We start from the raw sequence: 23250 nt of genomic DNA, 5'->3' as shown, positions 1-23250 counted from the left end.
AAACTTTAGCAAATGAAAATGATGAGTTTGCCACAGCTTCATGTGCCAATGAAAACTGGCACATGAGAAACTACTAAAAACAGTCATTCAGTAGTCTCTCTTGACACACTCTGAACATACCTTGGTATCATATTCGACAAGAAAAATCAAAAACGTTGCAAGATCTGTATGACATATACACGTTTTATTTAAACCATTTACAATCTGTGAGGAGCACGAATGTGTTACAAAGGTGACAGGATCTTCATGGTGGTCTGGATCTCTGCAGGTGGGAGCTGTTCATGATGACTGCAGCTTGGTTCAGGTGTGAAGACCAGGACGAGTGGATAATGGACTTTAGCCTTGAACAACGTCCTATTCCTCGGTTTTGTTCTCGTAGTTGTGTTTGATATGTTTCCATAGTTTCTACGATAAAACACAGATGAAAAAACTTAAGACATTTCACCTGAACAGACTGCATCGTCAGAGAGAGCTCAATATACAGATGTGAACCGAGCGGGTAAGCTAGTTTAGCTAACGACAACGTCGCGTCGCGTCGCCCTCTGCTTACAAGGTCAGTATAAAACCAGCATTAAAACGCCACCGGGCAGACTTACTCCGCGATTCATCTGCTCAAAAATCACGTCTCCACCTTGGTCAAATAGTCGCTCAAACAAGACCGCTCCAACCATGATGGTTACAGCAAAGGTAGATGTTCTCCTGAAGAGGAGGTTGTAGATGGAATTTGCCATCGCCATGTCGGTGGTCGAGTGCGCAGGACCGGATGCTGGGACAAGATACTTCCGCCTTTAGAAACGCGTTGGTCTAAAATATAAATGACCCTACAAAGATACCGTAGATTTCAGCAACAGTGAATAGCAGCAGGATGTTTATTTCTCTCCTAAACTTATCGCGATCTTGAAAAGAAGAAAACACAGAGAAGCTCATCACTTTTCCACTCATGGTTTGTGTTTGCTGTTCAAATTCATCGTACAAAAGGACTGAATGAAAACGCTAACTGATGTGATGATAAGCTAATGTTAACGGTGACCTATCTCTGTTTACCAACAACAGGACAAATATTTACGTTAGCGCATCCTCAGCGTCACGATAACTAACTTAGCGTTAGTAGTATTCGTAGACTACAGGTTTAGATGTGCAGTGTCTTTCTAAACAACTGCATCAGGATTATATCGAGGATGTATAAAGTCTCAGAATTGAACCGGAAGTCATACCAGCCCATTCAAAATAAAAGTTGTTTTAACGATGTAGTTACTTCCATTATTAAACCAGTAGATGGCAGAAAACTATCAGTTGTCCCGCTTATTGCTAATGTACTTGACAGTCCTAGTATTAAGGCCCAAATGAAATCTACTATGTGTTATTATGTTAGTGATATATATTATATTTGTATTGTTAGTTGTATAAGACATGCATATTAAGGGAAATTTTGATGAATTTATAATTAATTGGAAAAATAATAGATTGATAATAAAATATAAATTTGTTGTGATTTGTCTTAACTCCTGATGTTCAGTTTTCTTAGGAAACTGGCAATTTTCTTGAAAGTAATGAGATAATGGCGAAATTGTCAATATTTACATGATGTCTCAAAGAACGATACACATTGTTTAATCTAATCTAGGCTAATCACTCACTGGGTGTTGACGGGGCAGCTTTCTAAATTAATTTCTGTTTATGCTATTTCAGAGGTTTCAAAGGTGACATTGAGGTTTGAACACATAACCTGCACCATGGGGAAGAGATACTACTGTGACTACTGTGACCGGTCCTTTCAGGACAACATGCACAACAGGAAAAAACATCTGAATGGTGTCCAGCATCACAGAGCTAAAAAGGCCTGGTTTGACCAATTTAGAGGTGAGACTTGCAGTTGTTTAAATGTGTGTGTTTGTTAACTGGGCACTAGATAATACTCGTCCACATAGCAATTTACTATTTGAATTGCTAAGAAAAACATTAACATATTTATGAGATTGTGAGAAAGAAGCATGCTTACATTTCATTACGCCACCTTGGGTGCCCAGCTGTTCAAGTTGAAGGTTGTAAATTAACGCACTGTTGTTGTTTTTTTACATTTCACAGATTCAGCAGCCATCCTTCATGAAGAGCAATCAAAGAAACCCTGTAGAAAGTTTCTCCAAAAAGGTAGCAGAACAGTTGAACTCAGCATTTATTCAGTAATAAGGAAATTATATATTAAGTGTCTTTTGTGTTTTTTTTTCCTTGACTTAGGAATTTGTGATTTTGGCCCGAAGTGCCGGTTTTCTCACATGTCCGAAGAGGAGCTGTTTAACTTGGAAAGGCAAGTGGAAGGTAAGATGCAACCAAAAGTTGGTCATTCACCTTGTAGTTAAGAAGTTTTCTATATATTGTTTTTAGCCAGTGAGGTGCAACACAGATGTCACACATGCTTACCACAGCTTAGTTTTTATGTCTTCATTGCAACACAGTTGTTCAATATATAATGTTGCTGATGGAGAGTTTCAAACAAAATTCAAAATTGCATGAATGCCAGGTACTTTGGTGCCAGCTCATCCAAATGCATTCCTCAAAGAATTGAATGAAAAAGGTCATACACAAATACAGATGACTGTGTGACATGTTGAGGAGACTGAGATTATTTATTTATTTATTTCAGATGAAAGACAGCACAAAGAGGACTTTGAGTATGGAAATATGCCTGACCGAAGTATTGAAGAATGGCTCTCTAGAAGGGAAAAGAAGCTAACTGCCCTTAAAGGGTATGCACTTTCATTTTTGTTTCAACACACACATACATGGTTAGCATGACTAATGGTTTTTCCTGTTGATTTATAATTCAGCTGTTCAATTATTTATTTCTGCAGAGATCTAAAAAACAAGGAAGACTGTGAAGAGGACCAAGCAGAAAATGACATACCTCAACAGCTCTTCGCCATTCCTGACCTTCCACCCTCACTTCTACCGCCTCCTCCAGGTGGATGGAAAGTCAAAGTCCACACTGAATGGGGTTGAGAGATACTCAGCTCATGGTTCAAAGTCACTGTTAAATGGACATTTCACATTGATAGAAGATGGATTAATACAGAGTATAGTAGTTATTACATAAAATTAGGGTTTTCAGTAGGTACAAAAAGCAATTTGTTGCAATTTACATACAGTCAGTGTGAAATAACCCTCATAACTGACATTTTGAGACACTGTGATAGTGTGTTGTGTTGTTGCACCAAGTAGCAATGCCTTTATGACTGTGGTAAAGTCATTATAATGACTCTTGTCTCTTGTAAACAGTTGCATTTGGTGCCATGTAGTTCTAAAAGGAAAGGAAGATTGCTTGTTTTATTTTAATCTCATTCTCCATCACTTTTTATGAGAAACAAATTTTCTGCATTAAATTTCATAATAAAGTTTCTATTATTATTTCCACTATATAATATCACTATTAGAAAATGTGTTAATACATTACTTTCTGTGAGCTGCATGCAGCATCCCGTGAATTGAAGACTACTGTATTTTCATTGGTCTTTTAGGTACTTTTTTAATATACCACATCTGTTGCTTACATAATGCAGTGGTTACACGAGAATCCTCAATAAATTGTTGCATGTGTTCGTCTTTTTTTTATGTGTCTTATGTGTATCATTTTGTCGGTGCTATGTCTCTTACTACTGATTTGGTCGGGTTTCTTTGACTTACTCTACAGGTTCCCTGTGGAGTTTTGACTGCTAGTTGCATTATAGAGCAAGGTTTTGTTTGTATCATGCATGCACGAAGGAACATCTATATACTTTTCAGCTTATATACCAAGAAATATAGCAATGCCCTAACAAAAATAATGCTGTTAAAATGTTGTGTCCCTGTTCTCTTCTCAGTTGTACTTAAGTAATGAGCTTGCAGATTCTCATTGTGTATTCTTACGCTCACCATTTGCTGTGAAAGACAAAAACACATCTCTCTCTGCAGCAGTAATTTGTGAAATGTAAATGTAGTGTCTGCACATTCATTAGGACAATGCTGGATCCTTTCATGCATTCGGCAGCTTGTTCAAAACTGATTATGCTGCTTTTTACAATAATTTGGCCTTTTGAACGGAAATTTAACATAACCCTACAGCAACCTGTCTATAGGTGTATTCTCCACTATAAAACAATATGATAGTTCTACTCCTTATCATGCCTCTAATCATGTGACATAAATCTGATTCAAGTCCGTTGATGCTGGGCTACATTAACTGCCTGTGCTTTATTTTACTTCAGCCGTCTGACGGTTATTACAAAGCCCAAGTGGTTGCATACATGCTCTTACATAAACTACGCCTGTGTTAGCTCCAAGGAAATGATTTTTCCTATTAATACTTACTAAAGGGTTTTTAACATGCCAGTGACTTTGCCATCACACATCAGATAATTTAAAATACAACTTATATTTTAACATATTTGTCCTATTCTGCTCTAATCTGAATAAAATGTCAGAAACAAACAAAAAAAAAGCAAACCAATCAGCTAGCTTATTTTTAATGTCTTTGTTTTTATTGGACTACATGCATCTAGACACCACTTACATTAGTGTATAATTGATGCAGTAACCTCTACATATGCAGTTACAGTTACAGAAATAAAACAGGGTGCTATATTCTCAATCTAGACATTAAATTCCTGGTAATGTCACACAGTAGGATGGTACACCAAATGTTAACTGGAAATTCAGAGGAGAGAACTGTTACCAAGAAGAGAGAGAAAAATATGCAGAAATACTTTAGTGGTATTACATGAGCTATATATATGCTATTTCAATTCAAAAATACATCTATAGATAAATTTTTGCCAAAAGTGATGATTTTGTCGTAATGGATTCCCATCTTTCTAAACATCTTTTCTAAAGTTACTTTAAAGACTAGGTATGAAAGTGCAGTATTTAATACTTCAAATGACAAAGGCACAGAACATAAGACATCTACAGTTCAAGTCGAACCTCTAACAACATTTAAGACAACCCATCGACAAAGTGTACGTAAAACTGCTCATTAAAGCACTGTGACATACAGAATATGACACAATATTTGCTTATATGTCTTAAGACAAGATTTGACACAATAACAATATTTTACATTCACACAAAACCCATACCTTATGTGATCATATGGAGAGGTAATGTGATGTCATATAAGTAGTTTGTAGATAAACAGCTACGATTTATGAGATAAAATATCATTTTTATTGCCAGAACGATTCTTACTTTTTCATACTTTTCCTCTTGTGGTGTAGCTTTGATAAACTTTAAGATAAAAAGAGCAAGAAAAAATATATAGCATTTTGTAAAATGTGTCAAATTTGCCAAATATTTGTTAAAGAAAATCTTCTGAAAAATGAATCTAAATCAGAAAAAATTAATGCGTGGCCTAAAAACACACAAGAACATGTATCTGAATGTCCAGTCAACCTGGAAATTATACATCAGAAACCTGATTTTTAGGGGGATTATTATTTTTTTGTTTATTTATTTTATTTTTTATGATTTTTTATTTTATTTTTTTTACAAAACCATATGCTTACATTCATAAAATCACATAGATTTAATGTTTCACTTTTCCAAGTAAGAAAATATAACCATGTTATACTTTAAACAATATGTTGTTTTGGTGGTCCATGTAAAAGCCAGAAAACAACTTTTCTCATGATATGTTAAATTATTGTTCACAGCATACTGCAAAGTATTTAGTATTTTATATTGTCTGCACAACCACCAAAACTTGACATTTATCAGAAAATGTCAAATATGAAGATTTCTTTTTTGCAATGATCACTTTACAAATTGCATAATTATTTTAGTACACACAGAATTCGAACATGGATCTCACACACATAGAACACACATTTATTTCTAAATTAAGGTACATGCAGGTGTACGCTGTAGACTGAACTGCCTTTATACTCATTTGCTATAAATATTACAGTTAATGCCTACTTTGTCAAAGCTATTGTTGAATTTAGTCATAGCATGTAGTTCAGATCATACAGTGCAGCTACTCAGCTGTTTTTCAGTGACTCACTGTGGTTCATTTTGGTGCCTGTTATACATGCAGAGATTCAAAATATGCAGCAATGTTGTACATATATCACAGGCGGACAGAAACATGTTTTACATGTTGTTTGATGGCAAAGGGGGTTTTCCCTAAAGTCTGGGTTTTTTTTTCCAAAATGACCCATGTACATATTGTTGTCAAAAACTCTCAGAAGGGTTTTGTGATTTACTTCTGTGTTAATTTGGAGCTTACTGTTCACTTAATTTTTAAGCCTACATTTGTTCACACGTCAGCTGGGAAAACAGCTGTTTGTTTTATGAGGCGATCCCCAGTTGTTCAGCCAAGAAGGATCACTCTGAACTTTAATACAAAGCAATTAATTTTTTGAACACCGAGACAACTTAAGAAATTGACCATGGGGAAGAGCTGAACAGAGTGTAGAGCAAGTAGAGGTCTTCATGTTGCCAGTCCTTGTTACTTTAGCAGTGCTTTCTAGAGGGTCCCTGTGCTTGTTCACCACTTTATTCCAATTGTTGAAATATTTGTACTTCTGATTCTCACAGTAAAAAAATTGGAGTTATAGATTTTTTTTCTTTCCATGGTCCCTTAAGTTGCGCTTGGTAATTGATGAATATTAAAATGATACTTTCCAATGCGAAAATGGTTATTTATGTATCATCTGACATAACTAATCTGTTTTCCCTGTAGATTTTCATGAATCCATGACACTTCATGTGTGCTGTCCATAAGCTGTGTATAATTTCACAATAATTTAACTACGAGTCTACAGACATGCTAGTGGTTCTCTGAGGCTGCATTTAGGCACAGCAGTGCTTTGAGCTGAATGTTAACACTAGCATGCATTATAATGTCATTGCAAACATGCTGATGTTTAGCAGGTGTAATGTTTGCCTTCAACATCACAGTGTTATGCAAAAACATTTTAACATTTGCCACAACATGAAACACAAAATACAGCTGGGAAAGACACTGGTTCTACAGGAATTTGGTCACCAACCAAAAGAGAGGACAAAATGATGATAATAATGATAATAATGTTAAAAGAAATGTCATGCCAGTCACAGTTGTTTCATTTTGCTCTAAACCACAAACGTCAGTTTCATGGTGAAGCCTTACTTTATAGTGTCTGTATAATTTCAATCCATCCAACAGTTGTTATATTTGATATTTCAGTCTAGACCAAATTAGTAGACTGACCAGCCAACATACTGCAATGTGATCCCTAAAGTCATCCTACTGGCAAAAACCTGTCAACATACTTTGATGTTCTATTCAACAGATTTGCATAGCCTCAAGGAGGTTCTCTAACAACAATTACTCCCATATAAGTATTCTGGTTATGGGCTTTGAATGAATAAGGCTCCTGTTTTGGTTAGATTTAGATCACAGATGGTGTCGGCTTAGAAAAGTCTATTAAATTGAACATGTCTTGTTTTTCTGAAATGGACATCTTGGCACAGTAAAGCAAACAAACACCTCAAAGAGAGACTTTATGCAGTACACAGACATTTGTCCTTATGTTTTTATTAAGCAATTTAAACCTACTAAACCTAATAATTAAACCTATATGCACAGAATATGTTGGCCATCAGCACTTTTATATTGCTTTATTACTATTATCAGTGTCATTACTGAATATGTTCCAATATATTAGACCTGGCACAGCTATTACTATAGCGCACACTGTACACTGAAAACATCAGGACTTTGAATCAGTGAGATAGTACTGTTTTAGGATACGAATCAGCCCTTAAAACATCTTTCTTTTGTTCTTTCGGTTTTACTATGATATGCTGTGATTAGTGGTCATGCAGATCCACTGTATGACATCAATTCATCCATTATAGAAAGAAGCTGTGAGAGTACCATTGTTGAAAACATTGAAGGAAACAAGAAACAGTAAAGTAGTTTGGTTGACATTTACTTTTTTTTTTTTTTTTCAAGTGTCCATCCTTAAATCTCCGTGTAACCAGTGGGGAACATATTCACTTCATCCCCCTGCGGAGCATTTGATTTGCCGCAATGAGCATAACGCTGATGATGAATGCAATTGCAAAGGCACAAATCAGGCTTTTACGCACACATGTGTGTTTTTCCTGTTGTGTTGGGCTTGCTGTGGAAAGAATTGGAAAAATATATTAGAACAGCAGAGCGTCTTAACAGAGCTTTAAAAAAAAAAGTCTGAATGATGTGCTGAAGTAAAATCTTATATGAGACATACTGTCAATGTCCACGTGGGACTCTGGACTGTTCAGGTGGCTCTCCTCAGTCATGATGATGTTCTCAATGTCTTTCATGGTAAGGTGGTCACGGAAAGTATCATACAACAATCTTTTAAGTTCATCCACAGTCAGTTTCTGCATGTCACACTGGGAAGATAGAAAACACCACAGTCTAATTAACAGAACAAAAAGTTTTCCCTCGATGGCCTGCAGGGATGTACAGAAACTGCAGTTTGGCAGTTAACATTGGTTGTAGTGGGTAGCTCCTGGCCATGAGGGCTTGTTACTGTGAAAGTGTTAGGTGGGCTATTCCGTTGTAACAGCATACATTTTCATTAAAATTACACAGTGAAATCATTTATTTATACAACTAAATGCAAGCAATAATCAACATGGTCTAGTCTATTACAGTAAGGCCACTTGAAAATCAAGAACTTATGTGAGCAAGCTCAAAGATGAAACTTGCAATATAATTTCGATGCAATAATAATACTACATAGTTGATTAATTTCAGTAATTTTTACACTCTATTAAAACAGATGGCTCTTTATCAAAAACAACAGAAAATCCCTCAGGCAAGAAGAAGACTTGTACTTTATGTATACTTATATATACTTGATTGATGATACTGATGACAACATATACCTTCCAAAACACTGAATCAAAGTCTGCTCCGTGAAACTTATCAGGCATTCCAGCAGCAGAGAGCTTAGGACCAAGCAATGTGACAAATTCTTCAAAGCCAACCTGGCCATCTCCTGATCAATCAGACAAAAATAAAAACATGTCACTGTATAGCTGACGGGCTGGATTACATTCAACATCCAGTGCACTCATGAACTTGCTGACCCAAAGGGTAAGAGAGGGAGAGAGAGAGAGAGAGAGAACTGTACCATCCATGTCAAGTCTTTGGATGATAACCTCCAGCTCCACCTCATTGGGCATGTAGCCCAGTGAACGCATGGCCATCCCCAGCTCCTGCTTTGAGATAAAGCCATTCCCATCTCGGTCAAATACTTTGAAAGCTTCACGAATTTCTGTTGGAAGAAGGAGGAAAGTAATTGAATTAAGAATGTGGAGGAAAGAAGCATAGAACAAGAGAAAATACTGTATGTTTATGCACATTTATTTCTAGTTTCACACTGTGAGTAACAGCTGGCTTAATTGAGCATGATGATTGGAAATATGTGCGTTCACAGTATTTATAGTATAAGTTAAAAGGAGTTTAACATTTATAAATGTGCATTTGTGCTGAATCTTTCAGTTACTTTGGGTCATAGCTCTGAAAGTATAATCCCTGTTACTTAGATGTGTTTTTAAGAGAAAAGGGAAGCACATCTGAATATTTTAATATATATTGTTTTTCAACAGTGTATAGTGAGGAAGTGAGAGCAGTTTAAAACATTTTTCCTGTTCAAAATACCACAGAGGCGTACACTAAAGTGTTTGAAAAAACAAAAGATATATCTGATGATAGTTTATATTTTTCTTACTGTTTACAATTCCCATAAAAAACCCAAAGCAACTGTGATTTCCCCTTACTGATAAGCATTATTTATTTAACCAAACCTTGGTATAGTATAGTTTACTTCTCTGAATGACAGACCTCTGCATTAAAAGACAATGGGTTGGCATGTTCCTTCAGTATGACAAAAACTGTACTTTTAGCAAGGTACACATACAGTACAATACCCTGCTATCATAAATGCCCTGTACTGCACTACTGCAATACTGCTCTCCTGAAAAGAAGTCCCCCCAAAATGCTTTATTTACTCCTGTTACAGAAAGATTTGCAGTTTTAAAAGATGTATGTCATTAGCAGGAACAAATGGACTTGGGGCTGAGAGAAAAATAAATGCTTTACACACATTATATTATAATTTATATAATATAATATAATTATATTTATATAATTCAAATAATTTATATTTATAAAATAGAAACATTTTAAGACCCTGAATTTAAATGGTTCAACCCACAGTGACAGTGGCCATTTCAGAACCAAGGACAGAGACAAAGAAAATAAAGTTGAATGTTTCAGCACTACGGACAGAGACTCTATTTGTATATATTAACACACTAGAGACCAGGAGAGAGTGTACATATAACAATTCATACTGTTCTGTTCGAAGCTAGTATTAAATACAAATCTATGGCAATGTAGTAGATGAAATATATTTCAACCGACACTGTACAGCACCCCTTCAGACTCAATACCCGTTACAGTGGTCAGAGCACAAATGGTTGTGAGAGAAGACAGAGAGAAGGTTCATGGGTTTATAATTAACTATAGCCCTTTGGTAAATAATCCATTGCCATTTGGCTTCTGTCCTCACCCTGCATCACAATATTCTGTTTGAAGTGGTGAAAAGAGCAGTTGCACATCAAAGCCAGAACCTCAGTGGTTCTTAGATCCTCAAATACACAAGGCTCTTTATTCCTTGTCCAGTTGTCATGTGTTAATATAAATAACAAGACAGGCAACTAAACAGGTATCATTTGAACACCAATGTATCATTGATATATACACAGGCAACGCCGGCCTGAAGGAAAATTTTAAGAGAAAATGAAGTGAACAGGTAAGAAATAACAGAATCAACAGTCCTCCAGGTACTGAAGCCTCTTAGTCATTCTACAGCAATGAATATTAACATTAAGCTAAAATATAGACCCAATATAGACCCAACTCTACAATATATCCACTTATATATTTGAATGGAAAACTACAGTGAAACTAAGAGTTTGGATGAACTTGAAAAAGCATGTTATTTCATTGTGTGCACTGCTTTTACATACAAATGTGATTGAATAAACACCATCTATAATTGGCATGCAGGCCCACGAGTGGACAAGCACTGACCATCCGTCTTGTGTGAATGAGATAGAGACTGCAATGTACAAGTGATAGCCCACAGTGGCTGTCTATATAGTCCTGTGAGAAAACAGGAGAAAGTGTTACAAGAACCCAGTCTCTGGTGCATAAATTCAGGTCCTCCTGGACATGTGACACTGGCTGCACCATACCTTGACATATCAGACACAACATATTTGTCTAAATTACAGCCAGCAGCACTCCTTGAGTTTTGTTATCTTCCTTCAACACCACCCTAGATTCAATGTCACGACCTCTGATGCCAGTGACAAATAATGAATTCACTTGAGCCAGCTGAGCAATGGCTAGACTACTGATGGTCTGGCACCATAAGGATTGAAAATTCAAGAAAATGTACAAATGCAGTCAGAACAAGGAAACAACTGTTGCACCTCTGTCATGGTAGAGCTAATTATTATGTCATATATAATCTATGAGCTGGTTTAAAAAAAAGATAAAGTGATCATGTGCATTCTTGATCTATGAATGCCTTTTTGGTTTTAAGTTATAAACCTCCAAATACTAAAACATATTTCTCTCAATTATATACACTTTTTGCATCAAAATTGTCTAGCCTATTTATATGTTGGTAATCTTCAGAGATACTGAACATTTATTTACCAAGGTTTTATGGAAGCAATGTAGAACAAAATCTATGGACCCATATTTTTATGTTCGTTTTATACTGGAATGCAAAAGGTAAACAATCTTAGCAGCATATGGCGAAATACAGTACAAGCACAACAGCCTTGGAAATACATCTCTGATAGTGACTCAACAATTGCTGATCGCTGTAAGCCTTACAAAGGCATCATTATTAGTAGCTTATATTTTTATGTTGAATTCCTATAAACTCACACTGAGTATTAGTAAATCATTTTAAGCCACTGTGCACTCGAAAATGATAATGTATATTGCACATGCCTTCAAATACAAGTGAATTAAACAGATGAATACACATATATGTTCAAAGTAATTTGACAGAACAGACACCACAGAAATGAGCATTTGTAGAAACATTCAACAGGCTCAGCTTCTGTTCAACAGTGAGTCCTTGATCAGGAAACGTGAGTAGCCTTGCACTGAGGGCACAACTGCTCAATTATCTGAAGTTGGGGCCCAAGGCATGAAGATCCTTGTATTTTATGTAATTGCAAGAATAAAAAATAAATAAAAAATAAAAAATTAAGCATTTCCCCTGCAGCAGCAAGTAATCAAGGCCGGTATGACTAGACTTTTTAGTGTTGATTCTGCATTATTGGCTAAGAGGAGAACAACACAACAATTCGAGAGCCTTTCCTGATTACTGATTCAATACCAGCTGGTTTAATACAATTAAGTAAATCAATAATATTAAGTTACTGCTCATGTCAGTGGCAGCACAGTGACTCTAAAATTGCTGTAAAATATTGTCAGCAGTGAAAATATTGTGGCACACAGGTCATAAAAGATGTGAGTGTCTGTTGTATTTGAAGTAATGACATTGACGGTAACATTGACTGAGTCAAACAAGTTACGTCATCAGACTCAAGTGAAGGATAAAAACATGTTCAAGGGTGTGTCCACAATGACAAACATGCTGCTTAAAAAAAATTCTTTAAGAGCGGTTATCAACATGGATATGAACAATTGCAACTATAATGACTGACAATAATAAATAGGAGAAGCAAACGAAGAACAATATTATTTGGTTTAGAAAGAACATATGGAAAGAAGCAATAATAACTACATCAAACTCAAATGTTTGACCCATGGTAATCAACTAAACCTCAGATATTTCTTATTTAACTCATCAAAAACAAAGTGCCTATATCTGGAGATGGAGGATGAGCCCAGATGTTGAGTGAATGAGATGGTAGAAATAGCATTTTATGAGGCCAATGTTTCAAATGTGAAAAAACAAGACACTAATATCAGCAGGCTGGGACATAAAATTAATGCTGTCATTTGACAAAAAAACAAAACAAAATAAAACAAAACAAAAGTAATGATGTATAGATACAACAGATATTAAAACCCAAACTACTAACAAATATCCAGCTTATTTTCTGATGGTATACACGACATGAGTAGCAGATTAAAATTTAAAAGACTGACATGTCATAATTCAATATCTGAATGAGCAGCATATACAACAGTGTTTATTGAATACTGGTTTATAGAGGACTGAGTTGTGAGTGTGTTGCTACCTTTGCAGAATAATAACCAGCGAATAATCTCTTTTTATTTGTGATAATATGCAGACTTTACACCCTGGAGACAAGTACTGGATCATCTTGAAAAGGGGTTCTGGGGACTGCCGAAGAAATATCTCTGGTTTTGTTGCTTTTCACTTTGTGACACAACAATATCTTTGTTTTTCTGTGCTAGTGTGAATCTTTCCCTTCATAAGGGTGGTGCCTTTACATCTTGTATTACAGAAGTCAAGGGGACTGGGTTGCTTGAGGCAAAAAATGGGGAAATCAAATTACATAGATGTTACATTATACTGCCTTTTACTGAAACGGAGGCGATATGACCATTTCAACAGATTTTACCATGCAAAAGGAAAATGAAATATTGACTGACAATTTCATGGCAGGTTAAAGCAACAGCTGCCAACAGATTTGTGATGCTTTTTGTTTCCTGAAGAACAAACAGGATTGTTGTTTGTTTAGTCTTCATCGTGGAGCTGTTTGTTTAATGTTATTTGACTTGCTGTCAGGTTATCAGCTTTGTCTTTCAATCATCATATCAGTAAAACAGGTGCCGTCCTCTTTTTATATCTCACCATATGCTTCTTGGCCTGCTCCCAAACTTCATCTGGGAGGACTAAAGCTATTAGAGATAAAACTATTAGACATATACTGGTAGGAACCTATACAGAAATTGATAAACTAGAACTGATTTGTCATCAAAGAACTATTTTTGCCATCCCAGAGATCTAAAACCAGGACTTAAAAGTCCATTGACCTTCCTAGTGGGCTAAAACAGAACATGAGGACCAACAGATCTTACTGACCTTTCTGACCAATGGCAGAGTGATTCATCTGCTGCACAAAAGCCATGAAAATAGTCCATGACCAAGCCTGATGCCAAGAAGCCCCCTGCTGCACAGTGGCAGAGCATCTGTGCCACTGGCAGGGGCAGAAACACCATTGAAGCTCGCTCATCTAAATAACTCTGAAATCCCAAACAATGGCGTTGAGCCAGGAGAAGAATGTGAGACCAACATGGCGTCAGCAGAACAATCATGCTGTTGTGAAACATCTTCATGTCATAACATGCCATTTTTATTTAAAGAGATGCCAACGTTTATAATTCGACTAAAAAGTGTTCACAGAAGTTACTTAGTTTTTGCAAGCTACAATAAAAAAAAAAAGATGCAAAAGAGTTTTTCTGAATTACTGTGAGACACACCTTTGATGCCACTATTTACAATATCCTGTATTGCTGAGGTTTTTAAACATGCAGAGATGGCCCAGCTGTGTATTGGCTGGTGGTCCCACTGTTCGATGAGGCATTGTGTAGCATTCAATTGAACCGAATCTTTGTTTATTTGCTGGTAATGGCCCATTCTGTCAGGCAAACAAACTCTCCCTTTACTTAATACTTGAGTTTCTCCAAAATGTGAGAAATCAGTGGGGGAGGACTGATGTAGCGAATATTCGTTAGCTAATCTCTGTTGCTGACACCACAAGAAGCTAATTCACTGTTTTGTACTGTGCCTCAAACAGCAAATGGTGTTTTTATATCGCCACTGCAGCCTTCCTTCTATATTCCGAGCAGAAGCTGTGCTGAAAAAAAATGAAATGTGCTCATTATTCTTATACGTTGCAGAAGATATAAGACAAAAAAGTTGCCATGGGATTCATTCAGGCGAATCAGGTGTTGCCTTTTAAAGAAAGACGGGAAAGGCAGCCAACATACACAACCAGTGAGAATTCCATAGTGTGATTGGCCAGGTAACGCCAAAAACCACTCTTCAAAGTCAGTAACAATTCACGACATTGAACAGGACACTGTAATAAAGTTGATTCATTGGGAGGTAGATGAAGAGGGCACCACAGTCCACAGGAGCCAAAGAGAAAGGAAAACAACAGGTTGTCTTCAGTTGCTAAAGGTTCTGTAAGCAACACATTTAATAGTAGGTTTAATCTCGAAGTAGTCACCAGATGATTAAAGCTCCTATCTGATGGCATATTCAACTGTTTCTAATTCAGATAGTTATATATTTTTTGTGTCCATTCTCTGGCAGACAGTCCTCTCACATTTAGAAAGAGAATATCATTTTAAAGAGAGGCTCAGGTCTCCCAGCTAATTGCACACAGCAGTAAGGATCAGACAGAATATTTTGTGTCAATCAAACATGAAGCCAGTTGCTTGGATGAAATAGGTGGATGTTTTTATGGCAACCCCAGGTTTAGGTGCCTTGGTTTAACATGCTGCATTTAAGTAAAAGAGCAATTTTTTGAATGCACCTTAAATCAAGAAGATTTTTCTGATCAGGGCTTTTCTTATCAAAAGGCTGCTTACTGAGATAGTTGCAGAAAATTGGTTTGATAAAAATATTCACTGGAAGATGCATCATCCTCTTCTCATTAAAGAGAGTATGAGCACCTCCTAGGTGGTTCCAACAACAATAGTATGATTACATCTGTGACAACCTTTCTGATAATGAAAAGAAAGAAAAAGTGAAACATTTTATCCAGAGGCTACAAAAATAAAACCACTCTACAGCAAAGAGAGCTCCACTAAGGCTGTTTTAGCGGAACAAAAATTGTTCTAAACATAATGCAAATACTGTCAAAATCATGCAAATTTAGACATAAGAATCATGAAAAAACACTCAATTCTGTGGTGACTCCATAGAACATTATTATCTGGACGCAAAACAAACAAACAAACAAACAAACTGGTATCTCTGGCTGTATATAAACCCCAGAATGCACATATAGCCCATGTAAGAGAAATCAAAGCTATATCCATGACAGTCTGATGGGTTTTGTAGGTTTCTAGTTTATATCTAAATAAAATTACAGCTTCAGTTCTAGTTTAACTTGCTTTTAAAACACCACACTGAATGTCTCATTTCTATACCCCTTGGGTGAAACTGCACATCTGCAATGTTTTAGCAAAATAACCACAGAAATGTATGTTTATTCAATGTAATTCAATACAATGTAATGAACTGATGTACATCAGGTTTTGTCAGTGGTGAAGGTGGGTAAACACCATCCACACTGTTGTCGATATGCAATGGAAATATGACATATACAAGATATGACAAACCATAATGTGACAAGACATGATATGTGTAGAAAGTCTTATAATAACACACATAGTAGTAAAAAAAAAAATCCCAGAGGTCACTGCCATCACATAAACAAGCCCCACACATTTACACTTGACCTCTACCTTTCATTGCTACTACAGATTTACAGCTTCGGCACATTATTACATTCACGCTTACACACGCAACATACACACAGTTGCTAGAGACGCAGAGATGTGCTGCACAAGCCCTGCAGCTGAAACAAATCCTGCTGTCAAAAAGCACTTAAAATACTGCCACTACCTGCAGCTCTTTGCAGGCTGAATTGAAATTGAACAACCTATTATTTAAGTTTTAAGCATTAATTAGCATTGGAGCAAAACTTAATTAGGTGTCGGACAAACTCCCTGACTTACAATACACATATACACTATGCAGTACATACATATATACTACAGGTCAGTTGACATAGATGTGACAACAGATCTGTTTAATTGTATGATTAGATTGTTTCTGTCTAGTTTACGTTATTATGTTCAAATGTAAACTTTATGAAGCTTCTTTTTTGGACCTTTTGGAATTTCACAAGGTAAAATTAAAAACAAGAAAACATTATCATATTGCTTTTAATACAAGATCCTGTTTACCTATATTTTCTGTTTAGAGTATGTATATCGGAGGGTTTAGGGTTTATGGCTTGGCTGGGTGACATTAGGAAATGCCAGAGCTCTTTGACTTTCGTATGACAACATGCTGTATAGCTTTAGATTGAATGCTTGTTGGAAACTTGAAGAGTAGCACAGATGTCCAATTGCCAGTTAAGTTTTCCACATTTACTTCGTGTCTGTCTCCCACCTCAGGGTGCAGATGTAAATGAAATGTGGCTGCTGTCACCAAACCAGGAGTAAGGACACAGTCTCATAATTAACAGCTTGTACTGGTGTTACATTAGACTATGCTGTTTGAAACTGTGAATACCTCTGTGCGACTACAATAGTAGTGACTGGAGATTTGTCTTTGAACACAGAGGAAGCCACATTAAACAAAAACGATGGAGAATCAAGTGGCATGTCTGTAGTTTTTTTTAACATGTGATATATGGTTTGCCATGATTCAGTACGTGTTGGACTACAAAGAGCATCATCGACTGCTGTAAATCTGGCCTGGCAAGCAAATCCAACATATTAACAATCCTAGATCCCTGACAGCTGCAGTACACTTACACTCACATATACATTATTGCTGTAAAAACCACTTCATTTGTGAGCACAAAAAAAAAAGACAGCTTTGCATACAAAGTGGAAGACTACAGTGTACACTCCACTACAATGCCTGATGTCTTGGGGATTCTCCTGCTGACTGTGATCTATAAATACTGTTCACATCCTCAGCCAGTGATGCACCAAGGAGCTATACAAGCTTATAGAGACCTCCAGGAGTGTAACTGCAGGGAAGTCATGACTGTTCAGCCATAAAATGAGAGTCTTATCTATGTCAACATGTGTGCCGTTAACAGTGTCTGCCAGTATTGTTAAGTTATAGGCTGTGCTTTATAATGTTGAAGAGGTGAGATCCCTTTTCTAAAGCCAGCCTTTGACAAAATAAACATAAAAACTGACTGGTGGAAAATATCTGTGGAATATTTTATGTTATATGTTATGTTTATGTCAAGGTAATTTTGAATAACCCAGTCTAACTGTGTATATTGAAACTGCACAGAATTATTTTCTTTAAATCTTTCACTATAATGACCAAGACTTAAACACTGATTTCTAACTTACACATTACGTCTATTACCTTATAAAAACTGTAGGTAATAATAGAACCACATTCATTTTACAAGGTTTTAGAGCATTTTCGATGTATGCTAGCAAAAGTATCATAAGTGTATTCAATTATTCCATTCATTTGTGCATAATTGGCTGGACTTGGCTCTGGACTGTGTTTTTAATGTTGTGCTCATTAAAATGGGGAAACACTTGGCATGGCTTAACATCCACATAGACATTTACAAAAATGTGCTCAGTGAATCTAACTTCATATAGAGTAAATAATCAGATAAATGTTTAATGGGTGTGTAGAGGAAAACATAATATGGCAATAACCATTATGTCACTGCTTTAAGTCTGAATGGTTGAGGTAGCAAAGGTGGATGAGATGTTTGGAAAGCTCAGATATACATGTAAGTATGCTTACTGATTTAGAAGGAGCAGGGGTATAATTGTATTTACAGTACTGGTGGTTTGAATTCATATTAGGGTTTATGACAACTGCATAACACAAGGGTGAAGAAAAAGAAATGGGCAGTAAGCTGTGCTGCTGACCCTTCCCACCTCGACTACCATCTGTTCAAAAAACATTCCCTTGAAACTGCAGATCCATTAAGAGCAGCGAGTACTTTATCAACCTCCCTATACAGCATGAAACAATGCCCTCTCCATTCTGTGATAATACACAATACAGTCACTAAAAAAAAAAAAAAACTCTAAACCATTTAAAGTCACTTTGCACACAACGTATGGTCCTACTATCGCTGTGTTGCATTTGTCAGTGGCATGTCTCTGCAGCAATGTCACCAAGCGAAATTCCTCTTGATTTAGTCACAAAACCCATATTTTCATTTTTTTTACTGATAAATTACAATAATTTATGATTGTTTATTAAGGATACACGTTAGTAACCATTTACTTAGCTTCTGTAGGACATGCATTAAAAAGATGATTTAGTCTTACACAAATTTTGTATTTTTTGGGTACTGGGTTTTTAATTGAGGTTTTACTGGCGTTTGACATTTATCTGTGCTGTGTGTCATTAATTCTCAATGCTCAATAACAATAGTCACTATTACTGTGCTGCTCTAAAGTTTAGAATATTGCAGTTCAAGATAGTGTGATGACTTCTGAAGCAGGTGAAGTCTAATTATGCTGGGAGTGTATATATATATATGTATATATATGTATGTATATATATATATATATATATATATATATATATATATATACACACACACACATATACACACACACACACGCGCACACACACACACACACACACACTTTGCAAAGAAAACAGCTATTATCATAAATATGAATAGGTAGACTAATTACATGAGGCGATCAATTAGGGAACTTCTGCCCTGCCATAATTAAAATTTTTGTGGCTTTACCAATATTTATATGCTCATTATTAAACCTCTATGAAAGGGGGAGCTGTTTTCTTGCAGACATACTGGACTGCAGCACTGTTCACACACCAGCAACATTCATTTAGACAGCACTGCAGCTCCCACTCTGTGTGTTAAGGGGGAGCAGCAGTAGTGTAAAGGGTAGCTGGCCAGTAGGTGGGAGGTTGCTGAGGAGCAGTAAATGAAAGAAGAATCTTAAAAACTCTTATACCTCTCTCAGCCACTACAGGCATTTGTTCTTTAACGCACTACACTCCAACACTTTTCATCCTGGTCACTGCTGAGATGAGAGTCCATGTAAATGTAGCAATGCATTTTGTGCTCAGTGAATTTTCCCCTGGGTAAATACATTTCTGGTTGAATGCTCCATCTCACTGTTCTGAATATTTAATGGCTCTCAATTTGTGAAATACAGTTTGAAAGGTGTTTTCCATTAGCCTACCTGTATCATCAGACACTGTGCAACATGCAGCCTCGCGTGCAACACACAACACTCTCACCAGTTTATTGTTTCTCTAATTCTTGCTTTTCAGTAGCAAGCCATTTCATTAAAATTTTGCCCTCATTGCACAGAGTGGTCTTTCAATGTCAACTGAGTGGCACAAAGCAAGGGCAAGCAGCCACTTGTGGGCCTGGGTAACCTACAGACAGAAGAAGGGGAAACAGAATTCCCTTTGCATAAAAGACTTTGTGATATTAAATCTGATGTGAGTTATCTCTTTATTGTAGCCTAGCTGGCTTTGTTCCAAATCACTGCCGGCTGCACTTTCTCATTGTGAGAACCACTGGCCAATACAAAACCACCATACTTAACAGCTACACACTAGTTACTCCTGCAAAAGGCATTTTAATGCTTCAATGGCTCCTTAAGGTGACTTAAGTACAGCCTTGTGTTATACATTACAGTGTTATTAATTAATAACGAAATGCAATGCATCAAACAAACCCCAAAGTGATGAGAGGATGTAATTCACGATTTGAAATGAATCCGTCTCCAATCTTATAAATGGCTTTTTAATCAGCCATTGATTCTCTAGGAGAGGTATTGTTAATCTGCATTTTTATAGGTGTATAATTATTATTCAGCACAACCTTCTCCATTTCAGGACCTTCATTTTTAAACCATGTATACCTGCCTCTTCAATCTTGTCTCAAACACAAATCACTTCCACTAAGTGAAATAGGATGCAAATAAGTCCCACAGGTTCCATGGACATAACCAGGAGGTATGACATTTTGTATTAACATGCTTATTTACAAGTTTATGACAATGGGAACGTGAGGATTATGAGCTATTTACCATTATTATTCGATGAGAATATGCCATATTGCATTAACATACTTATGACAAGAAAAAAAATCCTCTTTTATAGTTAATTTGGCGTCTTTGTGCCAAAATTCCCTAACAACATGCAAAAAGTAAGACAAAATACCAAAGATGACCATAGTGCATGTAAATATCCCCACATTCTGTGCAAAAAATGAAACAATTACCATGTTGAAGAATCTGCGCTATACTGACCCTTTTTACTGTTAGTGCACAGGAGAAAGAGCGCACACAGACAGGGGCTCTCCAGGGTCCTGAACTGATTTGCCATGTTTCATTCAGATGCAACAACAACTTGAATACTGAACCAAGGAAGCAAAACCAGACTCACCTTCCACTTCATCCTCAGGCAGAGTAACAGGGGTCCGGTAAGAGAGGACATCTGGAATAGTGCAAAGTCCCTTGTACATGAACCTGGTGGTCACAGCACGCACTGGCATTTCTGCGAGGGAAAACCAACAACTGTGTCGCGATCTTCATATAGCCTGGCTCTCCAGAGTTTTTGAGACAGACCCTTTGCTACTGTCTTTGGTATTTTACAACAAAACCTCAAGCAAATGACAGGGAAACCCCCCTCCTCAAAGTGCAGCCTTCTTCCTGTTAGATATTCTCGACAATGCTAAAACATGAATAAAAATCACCCCGCACTGGGCTGCGCGTTTCACCAAGAATGCAGCTTACTGTAATCAAGATATGAAGCAAACAGGCGATGTCATTTTAAAGGAAATGACATCGAGAACTTTTACTTACTTAGCTCTAGCCTATCTGGAATGTCTCGGGCATGTTTCAATGCCCTAAAGGACCATACAGATATCGGTAAGCTCAATACAATCTTGATGCAAGCAATGAGATTATTCGGCTACTTTGCCAATCTTCTATCCACACGTAGCACCTGCATTTCAGCATGTTTTTGTTTTTAAAAAGAAAAAAAAATCAAAATGAAAAATAGATTTCAAAAATCTTTGTACTAAATCGATCCTTCTCGCTGTTGATTTCTCAGATTCCTACAGCGCGTCTGGTTCTTTCAAACAGTCTATTCCCGATATGGTCTGCCTCACTTTTCCTCCCGGTTTCGGCATCATCGATGAGCCAAGATAAAACAGCAGCAGTGTCGAGTTGATTCTACCCAACAAACGAGGTGCAAACAAAATCATTGCAACATTTTCAAAAAAAAAAAATTATTTCTTTTCCTGGAGAGCAGGGAATCCTGGGTCACCCCCTTCCCATCTGATACAGACGCGCAGCGTGAGGCAGAGAGTCTCTCTCTCTCTCTCTCTCTCTCTCTCGCACACGCACACGCACACGCATCATACTGCTGCCTGTCACAGAGCAGAGAGAGTCTATTGACCATTTCTAAACTGTCTGCCTGTAATGAGATTTTCTGCATTCCCCCAGTTTATATGTTAACTGAAAACACATGTCAGGGAACAGTGTTGGACTAATACAGACTACAGGATAGCACAGAAGAGTGAGAATCTAGCAACAAGTGAGGCTCTCCAGCCATTATTGCTTCTAGCTTGCTAAGACATTACGCCATCAATCAGACTAATGGTGAAAAATTCAATCAAGTCTTAGGCTTTTTGGTATTAAGGATTTTTAAGGCGTTGAGTTAACATGAATTCAGTGAAACCCCAAATATAAAATAAACACTGAAGTGTTGAGATGATTATTCAGTTAAAGGGACCATCATCAAGGAGAAAGTCAAGACCAGCCAATATTTTGGTCAGTATTGTGGACCGTGCACACACAGTAAACAGCTGCATTTATGCTGTGTTTTTGCCTAAAGCACATAACGCTTTGCCTCTTTATTTGCACACTGATGGCAGTGAGCAGGTTCTGGCCTGCATTTGGACCATATTTTATTTTCCATGTGAAGATGGGATTTTTTTTTTTTCCTATGCCTTTTGAAAAGGACATTCATTTATAGGAGATAACACCTTTATGTATTTATATATTAAAGGCCTGGCGGTGAATTTCAGGCAAAACCTGAAATAAAAAAAATTTAAAAATCCTGGAAACAAACATGCTTACAGAGAGGGTTACAGGCAGCGTAATTATTTTTTAAAGCCAAAATAAAAGCATTACACACACTCGTTTTATTGTTGGGAACCAGAGTGTGACACACCGAAATGTGATGAATGTTCAGTGCGATGCATCCAAATCAACCACACAGTGAACACCGAGAAAACACAAACAAACCCTGCCTGTGGAGAATGTCTGCATCCTGCACGGTGATGCCCCTGCGTTAGTATCTTTCCACCCTGGTTGACACCAGATAAGTGCAGTGTGTGATGAGAGAGCTCCATGTGGTTCCACTGGTTGGTTCTTTAAGGCCTTACGGCGCTGACAGGTCTATTCCCCACTCG

At 36.9% G+C, this 23250-nt stretch overlaps 3 protein-coding genes across 3 annotated transcripts; 1 reads left to right on the top strand and 2 right to left on the bottom strand.

Moving 5' to 3' along the window:
* Positions 1–163: 163 nt before the first annotated feature.
* uqcr10 (ubiquinol-cytochrome c reductase, complex III subunit X) lies at positions 164–776 on the bottom strand. Its single transcript, XM_026298439.1, has 2 exons — positions 597–776; positions 164–405 (listed from the first exon to the last, which is right to left on the bottom strand). Exons 1-2 carry the CDS (start codon positions 735–737, stop codon positions 355–357), a joined length of 192 nt encoding a protein of 63 aa, XP_026154224.1. The 5' UTR covers positions 738–776; the 3' UTR covers positions 164–354.
* A 35-nt stretch (positions 777–811) lies between these two features.
* On the top strand, positions 812–3600 carry zmat5 (zinc finger, matrin-type 5). Its single transcript, XM_026298438.2, has 6 exons — positions 812–943; positions 1690–1860; positions 2086–2148; positions 2236–2316; positions 2642–2744; positions 2850–3600. Exons 2-6 carry the CDS (start codon positions 1734–1736, stop codon positions 2995–2997), a joined length of 522 nt encoding a protein of 173 aa, XP_026154223.1. The 5' UTR covers positions 812–943; positions 1690–1733; the 3' UTR covers positions 2998–3600.
* Positions 3601–8010: 4410 nt separating this feature from the next.
* Positions 8011–21324, bottom strand: cabp7b (calcium binding protein 7b). The gene is made up of 5 exons (XM_026297963.1): positions 21216–21324; positions 9141–9284; positions 8893–9005; positions 8247–8394; positions 8011–8138 (listed from the first exon to the last, which is right to left on the bottom strand). Exons 1-5 carry the CDS (start codon positions 21322–21324, stop codon positions 8011–8013), a joined length of 642 nt encoding a protein of 213 aa, XP_026153748.1.
* Positions 21325–23250: the final 1926 nt, after the last annotated feature.

Source organism: Mastacembelus armatus, chromosome 12 (genome assembly GCF_900324485.2).
Source record: "Mastacembelus armatus chromosome 12, fMasArm1.2, whole genome shotgun sequence".
In the NCBI taxonomy this organism is placed as follows: Eukaryota; Metazoa; Chordata; class Actinopteri; order Synbranchiformes; family Mastacembelidae; genus Mastacembelus; species Mastacembelus armatus.
This window is presented reverse-complemented; position numbering and strand designations above follow the sequence as displayed.

What these genes read in the sequence shown, in the direction of transcription:
- zmat5 (XM_026298438.2), top strand. Translation starts at nt 1,734, where the DNA reads ATGGGGAAGAGATACTACTGTGACTACTGTGACCGGTCCTTTCAGGAC. An exon ending in CTGGTTTGACCAATTTAGAG is followed by an intron (nt 1,861 to 2,085) that starts GTGAGACTTGCA and finishes TACATTTCACAG; the next exon opens with ATTCAGCAGCCATCCTTCAT. An exon ending in CTTGGAAAGGCAAGTGGAAG is followed by an intron (nt 2,317 to 2,641) that starts GTAAGATGCAAC and finishes TATTTATTTCAG; the next exon opens with ATGAAAGACAGCACAAAGAG.
- cabp7b (XM_026297963.1), bottom strand. Translation starts at nt 21,324, where the DNA reads ATGCCAGTGCGTGCTGTGACCACCAGGTTCATGTACAAGGGACTTTGC. An exon ending in GCCTGAGGATGAAGTGGAAG is followed by an intron (nt 9,285 to 21,215) that starts GTGAGTCTGGTT and finishes TTCTTCCAACAG; the next exon opens with AAATTCGTGAAGCTTTCAAA. An exon ending in TTGATTCAGTGTTTTGGAAG is followed by an intron (nt 8,395 to 8,892) that starts GTATATGTTGTC and finishes CTATCTTCCCAG; the next exon opens with TGTGACATGCAGAAACTGAC.
- uqcr10 (XM_026298439.1), bottom strand. Translation starts at nt 737, where the DNA reads ATGGCGATGGCAAATTCCATCTACAACCTCCTCTTCAGGAGAACATCT. An exon ending in TTGAGCAGATGAATCGCGGA is followed by an intron (nt 406 to 596) that starts GTAAGTCTGCCC and finishes GTTTTATCGTAG; the next exon opens with AAACTATGGAAACATATCAA.